Genomic DNA, 18,419 nt, shown 5'->3' on the forward strand with positions numbered 1-18,419 from the left:
TGCCAACGTTTATGATTTTCCACTGTGTCAGCCTTTCTCTCCACTCCGTTGGAGCCTGGCAAAGTGCTTGGCACATAGGAGGCACTCACCAAATATGGCTCGAGTGAGTGATGGAATGGGAAATCTCAACAGGGCCCTCCCTGCATTGATAAGTAAATCTCCAGATGGGCTTTTGGCTGCAAATTACAGGAAAAGAAAGTGATTTCTCTGCTATTTCTGGGCTCATGAGCAAACCCAGGCATATTTAGTCTTAGGATGGACCTTCATCAAGTCGGACTTGTGGAACTCTAACCTCAGGACCCAAGAAGGGGAAACTCTGTACCCTTCAGAGCTAGAGTTTATTAGGGACAGGACAGGACTCTGCAGGGCCTGTGGTAAAGGATTTTGGGGCTGTGGAAGCCCCACTCTGAGGGAGGCTTAAGATCTCAACATGTGGAATCTCCTGATTATCAGTAGGTAGCTGGAGGACACTCCAAGTCTGGCACATGGAAGCTTGGCTGGACTCACAGTTGGTTGAATTTATGAGCAACAGCCTGTTCTGTAAGGAGAAGAGACAAGATCAGTCACCAGGGTGACTGCCTGTTCAACCCCCGAATGGGACTCCCATCCATCCAAGCCGAGCAAGGGCCAGTGCCTGAGGCATTTGCGTTAATACTCTTTCCAAATGGTACGTAGTCAGGCGCTTCTTGTTGGCTTCCCGGGGACTGTGTCTGTCTGTCTACAGATGGAGGGTGGTCTCAGGTTTGGGGTGGGGCCAGCGGTCCCTGAAGGACTAAGTGGAGATCTTGGGAGGAGTTACAGTTTCTGGTGGTCTGGAGATTCTGGTGACTTGGCAGGGCCCAGTCTTCTTGGTAGGGGTGCCCTCTGCTGTCCTAGCTCTCTCGGGAGACCGTAACGGTCATTATCATATGGTCACCTCTAAGTGTCCTCAGGGCACATGCAGACACCCCCAGCCTCCCTGGGAGCTCCCCCCTGGGCGCCTCTCTACTTGCCCACCCTGAGTCCTCCTCCCTGGACAGACGCAGACACTCACCCATGAGGCTTTTTAACAGTTTCACGTCCAACTGTCTGAGGATTTCGCTGATCAGAGGACACACCTGGGCCACCAGCATAGAGACAAGGGTCAGGCTGGGGGCTAGGAGAAGAAAGCTAGAGAGCCTGTGGCTGGAGCCTTAGACTCCACTGGATTTCCACAAGGAATCATGGCAGCAAGGGCAGCTCCCTTGTGCTAAGCGCCAACTAGAGGCCACGCACAGCACTTAGAAGTGTGCCTGAATCCTCATGATGACTCCATGAGATGGGGACTGTGATGGTTCCCATGCTACAGATGGGGAAACTGAGGTATGGGGAGGCTAAGTCACTTGCCAAGGATACACAGCCAGCAGATGACAAAACTGAGATTTTTCAGGTTCTGAAGCCCAAGATTTGAAACTCTTTTTTGAATTGCCAATATATACATCCTGACCCTCAGACTCAAAGATACCCAAGGGGAAAATATTTTTCTCAAACTTACCTGACTTTCTACCAGGTGCGGGGTCATTTTTACCAGGTTCTCCCTGAAGTGGCGGAGAAAATGTTTCATCTTTGGTGAGATATCTCTGGAAAGAGAGGTAGATGTGTAGAACAGAACAGAGAAATCTCTGCAGTCCCAGTGCTGGGACTGACTGCTTGAGTACACCCTACACAGACATTTAATCATCGGCCAGCCCTCTACAAGAAGCATCACTGTTAGCAGTAGTTGAGGGGGCAACACAGAGAGGTGATGTGACTTGCCCAAGGTCACACAGCTAGTAGGTGCTGACTGGATTAGAACCAGGTCAGGAGAGCACCAGAGTTCAGTCCTTCCCCTGCACTGTCCTAGCCATGAATGCCCTGCATGATTTAGGCATTCAGTGAATGTCTGATGAATAAACGAATGAACACCCGCTGACGACCTGGTTGCTTTCAGCATTCTGGAATTACAGAGAGAAGTCACACCCACATATTGCCCTCAAGGGACTCATAGTCTGCTGAGGTTGACAGAGTTGGTCAGCTAGTATATAGGTCTATTATACACTCTATTAATAGATGCACCATAGCTAGTATCTAAAATCTATAAAGAGCTCACCAAACTCCACACCCGAAAAACAAATAACCCAGTGAAGAAATGGGCAGAAAACATGAATAGACACTTCTCTAAAGAAGACATCCAGATGGCCAACAGGCACATGAAAAGATGTTCAGCGTCGCTCCTTATCAGGGAAATACAAATCAAAACCACACTTAGGTATCACCTCACGCCAGTCAGAGTGGCCAAAATGAACAAATCAGGAGACTATAGATGCTGGAGAGGATGTGGAGAAACGGGAACCCTCTTGCACTGTTGGTGGGAATGCAAATTGGTGCAGCCGCTCTGGAAAGCAGTGTGGAGGTTCCTCAGAAAATTAAAAATAGACCTACCCTATGACCCAGCAATAGCACTGCTAGGAATTTATCCAAGGGATACAGGAGTACTGATGCATAGGGGCACTTGTACCCCAATGTTCATAGCAGCACTCTCAACAATAGCCAAATTATGGGAAGAGCCTAAATGTCCATCAACTGATGAATGGAGAAAGAAATTGTGGTTTATATACACAATGGAATACTACATGGCAATGAGAAAGAATGAAATATGGCCTTTTGTAGCAACGTGGATGGAACTGGAGAGTGTGATGCTAAGTGAAATAAGCCATACAGAGAAAGACAGATACCATATGGTTTCACTCTTATGTGGATCCTGAGAAACTTAACAGGAACCCATGGGGGAGGGGAAGGAAAAAAAAAAAAGAGGTTAGAGTGGGAGAGAGCCAAAGCATAAGAGACTGTTAAAAACTGAGAACAAACTGAGGGTTGATGGGGGGTGGGAGGGAGGGGAGGGTGGATGATGGGTATTGAGGAGGGCACCTTTTGGGATGAGCACTGGGTGTTGTATGGAAACCAGTTTGTCAATAAATTTCATATATATATATAAAAAAAGAAGCATTTGAAAGCAAAAAAAAAATAGATGCACCATATAAATAGCTCTATTTTTTTTTTCTCTGTCTGGTTCCCTACTGTATGGCTAACATCAAGTATGCCATGTCTGGCACCTAGTAAGTTCTCAGTAAATATTTGTTGAATGAATAAGTGATGAGGAGGAGTTCTTGAGAGAAGGGAAGGGCATTCCAGGTGAAAGGATCAGCATGTGCAAAGGCAGGGTGGTATGCAAATATATGGCATGTTGATGGAGAGGTGGGGCCTTCATTGACACGAGAGGGCAAAGGGCTGCAGAGTGGGGCAGGCGAGAGCACGAGGAGGGCCCTGACTGAGATCTAGGGGTCTGCTCTTCATTCAGAGGGCTTTGGAGAACACCTGGAGGGTTTGGAGCAGGGGCACATTTCTGTGCTAGAAAGTTATTTCTGCTGCAGGGGCAGAATGCAGTGAAGGAGGTGAGGTCTGAGTCAGGGAGTGTCAGAGTGGCTCCTGCAGGGGTCCAGGAAGTGGTCTATGAGCGGGAGCAGTGGCTGAGGGATGGAGAGAGAGGGAGCAAGCAGGGGCTGCCAGAAGGTCATTGATGGGAGCCAGGGAGGATGGGCTGCGGGGTGTGGGGAAAGAGGAAAGGTCCCTCCTGGAGGGTGGCCGTGCCATCACCGGGATGCTGGCTCAGGAAGAGAAGTCGATCCTAGGGAAATGGTGAGATCTATTTTGGGCTCACTCAGGAGGTGTTGGAGACATGTGGTCGCACCTAGGGGGGGTTGGGAAGGGGCCCGGCCTTGGGGAGGGCAGCTGGGACCTTACTCAGTTAGAACTGTTGTGTAGATGCTGCTTTGCTCCACACCGCAACTGCCTATCACCAGATCGCTCCGGCCAAATTCATCTTTCTCCAGACAGAACTCCATAACGAGGTTCATGCATACGTGTATCTTTATGATCTTGTTATTGAAGGACCTGGGGACAAGAGAGAGGAGGAGAAGAGAAAGGGCCAGGGACGGAGGAGGAGGTGGAACAGCCAACACCAAGAGAAGAGTGACCCTTTCAACAACTTTTTCAACAACTACTCCTGTGGCCGGCGACAAAGGAGAAAATGCTGTCAGACAGAGTGGCTTCTGAAAATTCTTTAACTCGACTGGCTTAGGGGCCTTTGGAAATTCAGAAGTTGAGAGTTAGTCTTATTAAAAAAAACCTTTACCGTTTAGCTGTGGCCTCCCTTTTCTTGGGGGCAGCTGATGTTAAAGGATAGTCTGACAGACAGAGGGAGGGGTGATGATAGAAATAAAATGTTTCTCTCTTTTCTTTCGAATCAGTGTCATGAACTCACATAGGTTTAAATGAGCAAATGACCTGCCTCCACTGACCAGGAATTGCCATCCACATTTCAGCTGAAGAAACCAAGGCTCAGAGGTGTGAGGTGACTTGCCCCAGGTCACACAGCAAGTGAGTTCAGAAACCAGGATTTGAACCAGGTTGGAGTCAGAAAGATCTGGGTTCCTTAGGTTGCCAAATTCCACCCTTCCCCCCACCAGCTCCCAGATTCCCGCTGGGGAGGAACAGCGCCCCACCGCCCCTGCTGAGGTATGACTCACAGTCTCAAGTCAATGTCAAATTCAAGTGAGATGTTGGCCGAGAACCACTCCTTGTGGAAAGACATCCGGATCCCACCATAGTCCAGCTGAATGTTGGTGACGTTGGCGCTACACAAGGAGAGAGCAGAGGCCCTTCAGGGGTAAGGAAATCTGGACATCAGGACCTTAGGCTGACAAACAGTGGGCTTTGGAGTCAGATCCTTTTAAAGATGGTTGGAGGGCAAGAGCCACCTGTAGGAGCCCTGGCCTGCAAGCTGTCCCTGAGGGCCCTCAACAGTTCCACACAACAAATGTGTACGACCCACAGCCAACTGCAGATCCAAATCCTGGGACTGTTCTCAGACCCAGCGGCTGCCTCCCAGCACAGCGCCCCGCTGTCTGCCCAGGTGCCCAGGCCCAAGGCCTGGGAGCCGCCTCTGCCTTCCCTCCATCTCTCACCTTCACCTTCAACTCATCTGCGAATCACACTGGCTCTGCTTACAAAATATACCTGGGATCTGGCAACTTCTCATTACTTCTGTCCCTTTCCTCTGGTCCAGGTCACCATCACTTCTTGCCTGGAGATGCTCTAGTTTCTCTCTGAGTTCCTTGCCATGAACTGGGCCTCTCTATGAACTCTTCTCCACACGGCAGCCGATAGGCAGCCCTGTTACTTAACATTCTGCCTGGGTTTCTCACTGCTCTTGGAATAAAACCCGAACTCCATACCATGGCCTCTAAGACCTGCAGGGTCTGGCCCCACCTGCCTCCACAGCCACATCTTCTACCCGCCCCCCCCGCCCCCCCCCGCCTTGCTCACCCACCACACAGGACTTTTTCTCTTCTTCTGACACACCGGTCTCTTTCCTTCCTCAGGGCCTTTGCACTTACTGCCATATCCTTCATGTCGCTTGCTTCCTTCTCTTCATTCTTCCTAAGGATTATCTCTTGAGCAAGGTCTTCCTGATCAACCCCTCACTGTCACCCCTTACCTTGCTGAAGTTGTCTTCCTAACATGTCCGTCCCCCTGAAATTAGCTATTTCCTTTTGTGCCTCATCTCACTAACTAGGATGTAGGATCCAAAAAGGCAGTGACCATGTGTCTTGTTTATGGCCATATTGCAAGCACCCCAGCCCAGGTCCTGGTACATGGTAGGTGCTCAATGAATTCTTGTAACAACTAGGAAGGGAATAAAAGAAGGGAGGTGGTTGTGGACACACATCAGGGGAAACCCTGCTGGCTCCTTACAATGGTGAGAGTGAGGGACTGAATCAGGGAGACGGGGGCTCAGGGGCCCAGCCAGCTGGAACCGCAGTGGAGCGGCTGGGAGCCTGGGAGGCTGAGGAGGCCGCGTCCCTCTAGAGGAAGGAGGGAAACTGCAGGTGAGCAGCCCAGGCCGGCTCTGCTGGGTTAATCGGAGGGCCTGCTGCCTCTGCATCCACTATGTGGGGCAGAGAAGGCTCCCAGCTCCCGAGGCAGGGACAGTTATTATGCCCATTTCACTGATGAGGGCTTAAGGCTGCAGCTCAGAGACCTCAAACACCTTGCCAAGAGTCACACAGCCGTCAACAGTAGAGTGGGGTTCAAATGTCTGACTCTAGACCTGGGTTCTTTTGGCACCCCAGATGTTTGTCCAGGCTGTGCTCTGGGTACCCACGTTATAGATGAGGCTGGAGTGGTCCCACAATTTCCCTAAGGTTGGTGGCAGCCCCAGGATTTAAACGCAGAAGCTTTTATTCCTGAAACTTTGCTTTCATTATCCTGCTTTAATTATGCTCCCTCCCCAGTGGTTCCTCGTAGTGCCCTCTCCCCCCTCCCCGCCCCCCGTTCCTTGTATTGGACCTTTTATCCCTTCCTTCCAATCTTCCTTCTTTCCCTCTTCACAGCCTTGTGCTTTCATCCCCTCAGTTCTGCCCTCTGACCCAGAGTTTACTAGAGTCCCAGGGCCAGGGGCGGGGTTCAGGGCCTCACCTGCTTTCTTGCTGTTGCTGGAGGCTCATGCTGCTGATTAGCCAGCCCACCATCCCTGGGGCCATCTGCCCCGAGGCATTCAGACTTTCCATGAGGCGGATGTTCTGGATTCGGCCCTCTGCGTTGTGCTTCATGAGGCCCTGGGCAATAACTGGAAATGGACAAGGGACCAGTGACACTGCAAGTCAAGGGGCCTATGTTGCAGGCTGGGGCATCCACTTCTTGCTGAGTGATGGGTGCTTGTCACCCTCCAACTCCACTCTCCACACTGAAACCCATACTCCTCATCTGGGACCCTGTGCTTTGCAGGGTTGATGGGACACACATGCAGTGGGTCTGACAGGTAATAGCTGCTCTGACGAGATGATAGTAGTTGAAAGTTCGCCCAGTGTTCTATCTCTGAATCTGGAACAGAGAACCTGACGTACGGGATGTACATCACAGCAAATGTTGGTTGAAGAGAAAAATAGGTGGGTAAATAAGAAGAGAATAAATGTAATTTCTCCCACACTGTGTCCAGAACAAGCTGCAGGACTATGTGGAGCTACCAGCAGAAAAGAATGAATTCCAAAAAGGAAGGGGATTTTAAAAGTGATGGGCATGCTTCAGTCCTGCCTATCAGCGCTAGACCCTCCTGCCAAGGATTGGGCCCAGCTCTGATGAACCTCAGAGGGTACACAGGACACATTTATTTCACTTGCTTGACCCTCCTTGTGGTCAGAACCCACACTGCAGAGCAGCAGAAACCATGGTTCCACCTCACTCTCCTCCCTCCAGCTCCCAGACCCCCTTTCAGTATCCCATGTTTCTGTTGTCACCTGCAAAGAGAAAGTGTGTTTGGAGTCATAGATCTGGGTTCAAATCCTGGGTCTGTCACCTTCCTGAGTCCTGATTTCCTCACTGGTATAACAGAGGCAGTAATAATACCCATCTCACAGGATTCTTGTAAGGAATATTGAGATAATTTATCCAAACAAGAATATTATTGAGCATCTATTGGGTATCAGGCCTTGTGGTACATAATAAAGACACAAACCAGTTTTCTGTCTAATAAGAGAGACATACATTGACCACATAGTTTCAAAGATAGAGTGATAGTTTAGGTATGCCTAGAACTCTTATCAGTTCTTGGTTAATGATGATGGCAACGCTTGGAAATTTGTGACCAGTACACATTAGTAGTCACCAGTCCAATATCCATCCATCCATCCATCCGTCCATCCTCCATCTAGCCATCTGTCCAATATCCACCCATCTATTCATCTATCCATCCTCCCATTCATCTATCCTATCATTCTCATCTGAACCTTGTTCAGATTCATGCTCTCTCTCCAATTCCTGATCCAGATTAAAGCCTTTGATTATCTGAACCATCATTGCCTGGTAACTCTTTCAGGTTTAAAGTGGGCATATCACCCAAGTTGGCTCTATCAATCAGACTAAACAGAAGATCTTATGTTTCATGTTAGAGGGGAAGTTTCTTTCTTTGTCTCCTATTGGAAGGGAGCAAGGCAGGCTGTAGCTCTGATGGCCACTGGCCACCATTTTCCTGCCACACTGGGAACTAGTGGCCTGAGGATGAAACTATGCTGATAGCAGAGCTAAAAAAAAAAAAAAAAAAAAAAAAAAAAAATTGGACAAAATCCGGTTCTGAATGGCACCTTTGAGTTGCTGATTGAATCATATCTGGAGCTTGTCCTACCTATGATTTTTGGTTCTGTGACATTTTTTTCATTGTTTCGGCCATATTGAGTTGGGTTTTCTATTATGTGCAGCTAAATACTCTGATAGGAGAGGTGGTTATAGTGATAAATATATTCACAGTTGAAAAAGCACTTGGCACGTGCTTTCCTTTGTTTAAATCTCAAAAGCAGCCCCATGAAATACCATTCTAACTGCACCCATTGTAACCATGACGATGCCTAGGCCCACAAATACACGTGGTATATATTTCCTAATGTAATGAAATGGATACATTTGTGGCAATCCATAAAATACCAAGTAGTGATGAGGGAAATGGGAAATACTGATTATCTAGAACCATTAGGAAATAGAAATAGTAGTTGAAGATTTCATTCCCCAAAAGTTTTTGATCTGGATGGTTTTGGGGAAGAGTTTTACCTAACTCTGTAAAGAGATAATTGTGAAAGAAAACAGAAAAAGAAGATGCAAAATTCATTTTATGAGGCTAGTACAACTTGCCTACCTTCAAGAAAAGCACCAGGAAAGAAAGTTACACAACACTTTCATGTATGAAAACTTTGCTAACATCCTGTAAAATTATTAGCTAATAAATCAGATAGCTAGTAGTACATTAGCTCTCTATAACTACATTACATTACATTATAAAGTATATTTTTAGTATGATACATTATAATACATTCTATTACATTATAAAAAATAGTACAGGATAAATATATCATTATGGTAAATTATAAAAAACATCATATTTATTCCAGAAATGGAATATGTCCTAACAGGGACACATGCGTGAGCACATGAACAAGGATGTTCATCTCACTGTAGTTTAAAACAGTGGGGAGTTAGAGACAAGTCAAGTGTCCATCCCTAGGGAAATGGCCGCCTGATGGTGAAGTGGATGAATCTCATGGACTTGTAAGTACCAGCCTGAAGCAACAGATGTCAACAGTACAGCATCCAGTGAAAGCAATAAAGAACAACAAGATCTACATGGCAGTACCATTTATGCAAATCAAAACACTGCACGTTTTATAAGGACATGAGCATATGTAAACAAATATTAAACACACCACAGGGCCTGCCAAGGAAGAGGGGATGGGAGTGAGAATAAGAGGTAAAGGGGAAAATGACAAAATAAAACACAAGAGGACCTTCATAGTAACAATGATGTGCTATGAACTGGCATATGATCAACTGAACCTCAGTTTTCTGTACTTAAAGGTCTAAGAGAAAAAGGAAGAAAAGAGGATGACTGACCCGAGGTCACCCAGCAAGTCAGTGGTGGGACCCAGATGACGCCTCCCCCACCCACCCTGTGACAGTAGGCAGAGCATGGGTTGAACTTACTTCTTGCCAGAGCTGGTTTGCTGTCCACATGGGCTTTGGCCAGGCCCTGCTTGTGCAGTGCTGAGGGCAAAGACAGCAAGCTGAGGAGAACTAGGAGCCTCCAGATTGGGCACATCTCAGGTTCTGGGACTTGTGGCTGTCAAGAAGGGTCAGAAGGTACCCAGATGGGTGGCTGTGGGGGTGGCTGCCTGAATGAGTGGACTCATGGTTTCCTGTGGAAAGATGACACCAGAGTTATCCCTGAGCATGCCGTGGGGAGGTGTTGTGATGGGCTCTGGCAGCTGCCACTGGGATTTGCTCCCATGGTGAGGGCAGAAGGTGGAACCCTGTGGGGAGGGCCAGAGATTCAGAGGGGGACCTTGTTGCTTGGATACGCCCAGGAGAGCCCACTGTTGGGTCATCCAGCAGGAGTTGTCTCCCAGACCCTGTGCAGGCTGGATCTTGGGGATTCTACAGTAAGTGAATGAATAAATGAGTGACTGAGGATGACTAATTTCAGGCTCTCCAATTGGACTAGGACTTATTTTAGTGTTTATTTATTAATTTTGAGAGAGAGAGAGAGAGAGAGAGAGAGAGAGCATGAGTGGGGGAGGAGCAGAGAGAGAGAGTCCTAAGCAGGCTCGGCACTGTCAGTGCAGAGCCAGAGATGGGGCTTGATCCCATGAACTGTGAGATAATGACCTGAGCTGAAATCAAGAGTCAGATGCTTAACCAACTGAACCACCCAGGCTCCCCTGGACTAGAACTTTCTCAAGGGCAAGATCATTTACAATGCCTACCATGATGCTTGCTTGCTAGGAATTGAGGGTTAACGAATGTTTGTTGAGTGACTGAATGACTAAATACATGAATGAGTGAGAATGGCTGATCTTTAAACCCCCTACCAAGTTATAAAGGCAGGGTGTGAGTCCAATGCCTACCATGTTTACCGCATGGTAGTTACTAATGTTTGTTAAATGATAAGAATGAATGAATGATTGGATGGATGGATGGCTGGATGGCTGGATGGATGGATGGTTTATGGATAAGATTTATAGGAGAGGGACAGAGAGCCTCTCTCTTATTTCATTGTTCTGAAGTTGGGAGTCAGAGAGAATTCAGCACAAATCCTCCTGTCCTCAACATCTCAAGAAATGGCACCATAATCCATCCAGTTGCTCTGGCCCCAGCCCTTGGAGTCCCTCTTAACTAATCTTTCCTCATGACCCACTATCCATCTGTCCTGTCAACACTTCCAGAATCTGACCATATCTAATAACTCCTTCTCAGCCACCATTACATTGGCCTGGATTATCGCATGGGGATCCCTACCTGAATTCGTGGCTTTTTTCCTTGCCCACCCACAATCTGTTTTGTACACAGCAGCCTGCCTAACCATTTCAAGACATTAATCAGATCACAGCCCTCCTCTGCTCAAAACTTCTAAAGCTTCCCACTGCTCACAGAGCAAATGTCAAACTCCATGCAATGCCTCCCAGGTCCTGCAGGGTCCCCTGGTGTTTGTTCTCTCTGACCTTACCTCTTAACACTCTGTCCCTCATCTGCTCCCACTCCTGGCAGCCACACAGGCCTGGGGGGGGGGGGCATGGTCTGGGTCCCACAATTCAGCTGCTGTGAAATCCCAAGACAAAGGTACTCTTGACTTCCTGTGTTCCGCAACCCCCCCCCCCCCCCCCCCCGCCCCGAGAATGTTCAGGGTCCTTTGCAAATCTCATGAAGCCCTGGGGCCATCCTTGGGCACTTCACATCCAGTTTTGTAAGAGATCATAACTAAAGCATTCGTTCAGGGTGATGGCTTTCCGGAATTGATGTCCTCTTGCAGGGCTCACGCTCCCCTTGGGGATGTTTGTAGAATATCAGTTACCTCAAAATGTACTTTTCCAGTCTTCCTGATCTTGTGTAACCAGTTGGGATTTTGTTATTTTTTTGTCAAGAAAATTGGAGAAGAGTGGGCACCGTTGGGAGGAACAAACCTGTTGTCCTTGGCTCTTTGAAGGTCTGAACTTGGGAGTGGGGAGGGCTGTCAGTCCTGCCCCATTGCAGGATGTGGTGCTCAGGGCCACTGAGTCTAAAGAAATGAGCAGGTGAAGGATGTAGACTTTCCAAGCCTGGTGCATGAGGAGGGAGCAGAAAGGCACCGTTCTGGGACGAGCCCTGGATTTCCTTGTCCTTATGGTGCTCCCATACCTGGCGGGGTGTGGGGGGTGGGGACACCAGACAAGTGGGGAGGGGGGGTTATCAGAAAAACGACCTCCCTGAGGAGACAGAGTGGAATTTAAGGGAAAGCCTACAAGTTAGCTGGTGTCGTGTTTCCTCTTCCCCCACGGCCTGCCTTCCTGCCCCAGGCAGCTACCTCTAGGGATGGCGCCGCTGACGTTTATTTGGTGGGCCTCATTCACTGTGCTAAGCCTGCTCCATGTGTGATCTCATTCCACACGTGAGGGGTTGGGGACATAGAGAAACCCAGAGGCCTACAGAGCTCTGGGCTGGGACCAGGACGAGCTGCCACCCGGCAGGCTCTCTGGCTCTCTGTCCCTGCCCAGAGGAGTAAGAGGTTTCCTTTGGAAGGTGGAGCTGCTGGCTGCCCCAAACCTCATCTAGTAGCCCTTTCCTTTACTATTTCAAATCACTTGCTTTAGAACAAGCTTCTTTACCTTTTTGGGGGGCATTTTCAAAATGTGATGACAACTTTGGTTTGTCCAGAAAAAATAATGTAAAAAGTGGTTTAAAAATGTTGCTGATAGTAGCAGGATTTCCATCACCCTCTTAAGCCGTGACCATTGACACAAGTTAAAACCCCTGCTCTCCTGGTAACTGGCTTTCAAGGAGTTTGACTTGGATAAAATTTATTTATTCAGTCAACCATTACTTCCTGTGGGCCTACAATGTGCCAGGCACTGTGCTTGGCTCTAGGCAATAACAGACACACAGCTTCTCTAGAGACTTATAGTCTGGGGAGAGAATCAGAATAAGACAAAATAAACAATATATGGAATAATGACAAGTTGTAGACCAAGGGGGGAAATTTGGGTGAGATTGAGAATAGGAGGGAGGCCACTTTGAGCAATGAGTAGGGAAGGTCTCTCAAGAAGGTGACATTTGAGCTGAGTCCAGGAGGAGACAGAGCCTGCATTGGGTGTAGATGGAGGAACGACACATTTGGCAGATAGTACTGTAAGGTCAAAGGGCCTGAGATGGGAAAGGGCTCAGCAGATTGGAGGAACAAAGGAAAATGGGTGTGGCTGGGTCTACTGGGTTAGAAATTGGTGCCCAGGTGCCCAGGCTCACGTCCATGGCTCTAGGGAGGGGGTGTCCAGCATGACAAGGAGGCAGGAGTTTCCCCTGGCTGAACCAAGGGCCAAGCAGGCTTTTGCACGTGAGCGCCCTCCTATAGCTGGGTAAAGACATCCCCCTCCCTGCCAACTCCAGACTCCTCCCACAGCTGCTCTCTGGGCTCAAAGGCAGCTCCAGGTCCCCAGCCAAAGGCAGAATTCCTGAAACTCCAGGGGGCAGTAGAATGGGTGGAAGCAGAATGGTGGAAGTTTCCTGTACCTAACGAAGCAGGGTGGACTGGTTTGGTTTATTTTTTGGGAATCACTCTTCTGTGGAATGGAATTCACTATTCATGTAGGCATTCATTTATTCCACTTTTTGTAGAAATATATATTTTTAACATTCATAGAAGTCTACGACTAGAACTTTAACCCAAAGACAAATTTACTTGAAAAGGGTGTGGAAGGTAGGCAGGGAGTGTGGTGCCATCTGAATGGAACATCGGGATTGAAAAAGGATGATGAGCATGTCTCTTCAGGGTTCTGGAGTGGCGCGAAGTAGGGAAGGTGGAAAAGCTGGCGTTTCTGGTGCATTGCAGTGCTTTTGAGAGGACAAATGGGACTTGTAAAAATGCAGATTCCTGGGCCACCCCTGAGCAACTGAGTCAGCCTTTGGAGGTGGGACCTGGGAATAAGCTTCTGGGAGATTCTGCTGTACATGGTGCCTGAGAACCACTGAGCTGAAATAAGAATGATGATGCCATTTGCTGAGAGCTGACTGTGCTCAAGGGGCAGTCGAAGTGCTTTCCTTTAATTGCTTCTTTAATCCCCCGCACAGCCCTCTGAGGTAGGTACTGTTGTGATTGGCCCCCCTTTGCAGAGGCACAGAGAAGTTGAGTCAGATCCCTGAAGTCACCAGCCAGGGCAGGTGGGGCTGGGGCAGGAGCGAGGCAACCAGACCCACAGAAGGGAGATCAGAGGAGCTGTCGCTCATTCCTCCTGGGCCTCCCCCTCCCACACCCCACTCTGCTCCCCAACACGATCCCACGGCCCTCACAGGCATTGCAAGGAGAGGCAGGAGGAACAGCAGCAGACTCCTATTTTGCCCCTACTCTGTGCCAGGCTCTGCTCTAGGCTTTTGGTAGCTTAATCTCATGAATCCAATAGCCCTGGAGGATTGTGTTGTTATTGCCCCACCTCCCAGATGCAGAGCCTGAGGCACAGAGAGATGAACTCACTTGCCCGGGGACACACACTGGTGAGTGTGGAGCCAGGATTCAAAGCCAGGCTGTCTGGCTCTGTAGGCTCTGTCTCGTCTCTGATAAATTCACCCACAGCCCTTGCCCTTCAGCCTGGGCCCTGGTGAGCCTGTCTTGTCCAGTGGCATTTCCTCTGGTATTCTACAGAGGCCACAGACGACTCCCTGGGACACACATGGCAACTGCCAAAGATTGCCAGTGAGCTGGAGTTGACCTACCAGGGGGAGTGAAGACTGCAGGTCTCACCAAAACCATGAAGGCTCTGAACCACTAGGGGGCAGGAACTGGCCCTGTGAAGCCTGGGGTCCTACCCAGTGGAGATGTTCTCAGGAGGAAAGGAGGGAGGCAGGCCATTCAGAGTGACCAGCTATTCAGAGGCACACCTGCCTTAAATGTCAGCCAGTGGGGAGGAGGAAATGGGCTTGAGTCCTTCTTAAAGTGCACATCCAACCTCAGTATCCATTGTAAGAAATTTGATCAGAAGGAGTCAACTAAAAACAAAGCAAGCAGAAGCAAGGAAGTGATAAAAGTTAGAATGGAAATTAATGAAATAAAAAAAAAAACATTAGAGAAAATCAGTGAAATCAGAAGCTGTTTCTTCCAGAAGATTAATACAATTGATAAAACTCTAATCAGGTAGATTCAGAAAAAGAGAGAGAAGATGCAAATGACCAGCATCAGGAATGAGAGGAAAGACAGCATTCCAGACTTTACATGTATTAAAAGGAAATAAGGAAATATTATGAATAACTTTATCTCAATTGATACTACAACATTTGGAGATGTGAATTGTGAGAACAGCAAAGGAAATTGGAAAAGAGGGAGGCATATATTTCCTAGGGCTTTCCTGCAGTCCTGCTGGACCAGCTGACTGGGGTCTGGGGTCTCTTTGGACCAGTTGTGATGGAAGGCCAATCCTGTTTACTTTATACATCTCTGCACTGTGTGTTTTCATTTTTGTCTGTTTGTTTTTCCTTTTTTCCTCCATTCACCACACACTCACCACACCGAGCTCCTTGTGTTGAATGAAACCTCTGAGCCAAGATCAGTTGAATTTTTTTTCTTGCTGCTTCTAGGAACTTTTTTTATTATTTTTTTATTTTTTTTAATTTTTTTTTCAACGTTTATTTATTTTTGGGACAGAGAGAGACAGAGCATGAACGGGGGAGGGGCAGAGAGAGAGGGAGACACAGAATCGGAAACAGGCTCCAGGCTCCGAGCCATCAGCCCAGAGCCTGACGCGGGGCTTGAACTCACAGACCGCGAGATCGTGACCTGGCTGAAGTCAGACGCTTAACCGACTGCGCCACCCAGGCGCCCCCTTTTTTTTTTTTTTAAATAAATACACTCTAGAGGGTTTATAAGAGGTTTTAGGTTTATATAGACACACACATATATATGTATATGTGATACACTCTAGAGGGTTTATAAGAGGTTTTAGGTTTATACATACACACACATATATATGTATACATATATACACATACATATATATGTACACACACACACATATGTAAGTATATATATATTTGGGTTCATTCAGGAAAACTGAACTTGGAAAAGCACAAACTACTAAAGCTTCTCAAGAAGAAATAAATATGGGAATGCAAGCTGGTGTAGCCACTCTGGAAAACAGTGTGGAATTTCTCAAAAAACTAAAAATAGAACTACTCTATGACCCAGAAATTTCACTACTAGGCATTTATCCAAGGGATACAGGTGTGCTGTTTCAAAGGGACACATGCACCCCCATGTTTATAGCAGCACTATCAACAATAGCCAAAGTATGGAAAGAGCCCAAATGTCCATCGATGGATGAATAGATAAAGAAGATGTGGCATATCTTTCAATGGAGTATTACTCGGTAACCAAAAAGAATGAAATCTTGCCATTTGCATCTACGTGGATGGAACTAGAGGGTATGCTGCTAAGCGGAATTAGTCAGAGAAAGACAAATATCATATGACTTCACTCATATGAGGACTTTAAGAGACAAACAGATGAACATAAGGGAAGGGAAACAAAAATAATATTAAAAACAGGGAGGGGGACAAAACAGAAGAGACTCATAAATCTGGAGAACAAACTGAGGGTTACTGGACGGGTTGTGGGAGGGGGGATGGGCTAAATGGGTAAGGGGCACTAAGGAATCTACTCCTGAAATCATTGTTGCACTATATGCTAACTAATTTGGATGGAAATTTTAAAAAATAAAAAAATAAAACAAGTTAAAAAAAAAGAAAAAAAAAGAAGAAGAAGAAATAAATAACCTGAGAAGCCCTGTATCTATTAAAGATATTGAATTTGTGGATAAAAACCTTAGGACACAGAAACTCTAGGCCGAGATTGCTCCATACCAAACACCACATTATACCCAGCTATTCCAGAAAATTGAAGAGGAGGGCGTACTTATTAAGTCCTTCTATGAAGGCAGCCTTACCCTAATACCAAACACAGACTAAGATCAATACTACAGACCAACATTTGTTATGACATAGAGACAGAAATCCTCAATAACATATTAGTGACTTCAACAGATTTAAATGTATAGAAAGGGTAATACATCATGACTATGTGGGGCTTTATCTCAAGAAATCAAGGTTGGTTTAGCATTTGACAATCAATGTAATACATCATATTACAAACTTGATAGATCAGATTTCATGTAGTCAATGAAGGATATCTAAGATTGCATGGTTATTTGACATCCCATGCTAAGGTATTCATCTCTACCAGGACTCAGTAGCAAGACAGGAGCTATTTTTCAAAGTTAAAGCAGTTATCTGCAGACTAGGATAGGGCATTTATCCAAAGCCCTAGAGATCTGTGCTGTGTTTCTCCTATTAGAGCTGCCAGTACATCCAGAAACATCCTCACTTGCCATAGATACTTTGAAAGTATAATTGGTTCTGCCTAGGTCATAAGGACAAAATGGTAGAGAAGTTGCACTGCTTGCTGGAAAGCCTTTTCTTGCTCTGATTCCTACTCAAACTGGTCCCTTAAGAGTTACTCAGTAAATGCATCAGAATAATACTTTTAATTGTGGTATATATTACCTTAAAAGTTTAAAAAAATTAAAATGGCCAGTGAAACTTTGTGTTGTTTTGTAAGAATAAGCATTGCCATGGCACAACAATTTATTTTTAATCTTGGAAGGGATATCCTGGCATGCTCCAAACCATTGTACTTGCAGAAACTTCATCAAAGTGGTGGGAATGTGGGCTTTTATGAGATTGCATCTCATCTTCTTGCTTGTGTGTATTTTACTGATGCCTTTAAATTCTTGCTAATTCCTACTCCTCAAGTTTATCAGCATAATGTTAATAATGTATTGGGCATATGTGATGCTCTGTGATGTCAATATGACCAAGATTTTTGTAAACTATATTATGGTAGAGAGCAGGATTGCTGAATAGCACTGAGAAAAACTATGAAGGTGTGCTGATAGCCCTGCCAGGTAAGGCAAGCCAATTCTGATGGCCCCTACATCTTGGAATAGAAGGAAAAATGTTTCCAAGGGCAATAGTGAATCCCAGGTGTCAGAGGCTGGATTGACTTTAAAGACAGTGAACAGTCTTGTTAAATGAGGATGGGATAAGTATTGTGAGTTTTTTTTTTTTTTCTAGTGTGTCCAATTGGTTAGGCTACAGTCTCCAGTTATTTAATCAGATGCTAACCTAGGTGTTTCTCTGAAGGGAGTTTTCAGTCCATAATGAAATGACTTAATGTAAGGGAGAGTATCCTAGATAATGCAGGTAGGATTAATTCAGTTAGTTGAGAGGACTTAAAAGCAATGCTGAGGGCAGAGAAGGAGAAAGGGGGAGAGAGAGAGAGAGAGAAGAGGGAGGAGGAGGAGGAGGAGGAAGGGAAAAAGAAGGAATATTTCCTGTGGACAGCAGCTTCAGTGCTTGATTTTCCCTTCCTGATAGCTTGACCTATGGATTTTGGTCTGGCTTAGTCAACCCCCATATTCATGTAAGTTGATTCCTTCTCATCCCTTTCTTTGTCTCTCTCTCTCTGCATTAATCCTGACTGATACAAGTATCAGCATCTTTTTGACTCTCAAACTAAAACGATGGTCTCTGTCTCTCCAGTTCCCCAGTGTTGTAGTATTGCTTTGGTTTATTATCCTGTTACAAGAGAAAGCTCCAGGAGTTTCCACTTGGCCTTTCCTCTCCCGAAAGCTCTCCCTCCATGGATCACAGAGCCAAGTGGGGATTCTGCCAGTTGCGAATTATTTCTATTCCAATTAGACATTAAAGAATTGGAGAAATAATCACAGACTGGGTCTGTGTAATTATCAGGC

At 46.6% G+C, this 18,419-nt stretch overlaps 1 protein-coding gene across 1 annotated transcript; it reads right to left on the reverse strand.

The window, feature by feature from the left end:
* Nucleotides 1–319: 319 nt before the first annotated feature.
* On the reverse strand, nucleotides 320–9,926 carry BPIFA3 (BPI fold containing family A member 3). The gene is made up of 7 exons (XM_043602583.1): nucleotides 9,583–9,926; nucleotides 6,535–6,685; nucleotides 4,584–4,691; nucleotides 3,799–3,948; nucleotides 1,514–1,598; nucleotides 1,034–1,097; nucleotides 320–538 (listed from the first exon to the last, which is right to left on the reverse strand). Exons 1-7 carry the CDS (start codon nucleotides 9,695–9,697, stop codon nucleotides 504–506), a joined length of 708 nt encoding a protein of 235 aa, XP_043458518.1. The 5' UTR covers nucleotides 9,698–9,926; the 3' UTR covers nucleotides 320–503.
* Between the last annotated feature and the right edge of the window lie 8,493 nt (nucleotides 9,927–18,419).

This window comes from Prionailurus bengalensis, chromosome A3, assembly GCF_016509475.1.
Source record: "Prionailurus bengalensis isolate Pbe53 chromosome A3, Fcat_Pben_1.1_paternal_pri, whole genome shotgun sequence".
Lineage (NCBI taxonomy): Eukaryota > Metazoa > Chordata > Mammalia > Carnivora > Felidae > Prionailurus > Prionailurus bengalensis.

Excerpts from the sequence above, each read along its gene's own strand:
- BPIFA3 (XM_043602583.1), bottom strand. The coding sequence starts at position 9,697 with ATGTGCCCAATCTGGAGGCTCCTAGTTCTCCTCAGCTTGCTGTCTTTG. Across the intron at positions 1,599-3,798 it reads TACACAACAGTTCTAACTGA|AGATATCTCACCAAAGATGA; the intron begins GTAAGGTCCCAG and ends CTCTCTTTCCAG. Across the intron at positions 539-1,033 it reads ACTGTTAAAAAGCCTCATGG|AACAGGCTGTTGCTCATAAA; the intron begins GTGAGTGTCTGC and ends TTCTCCTTACAG.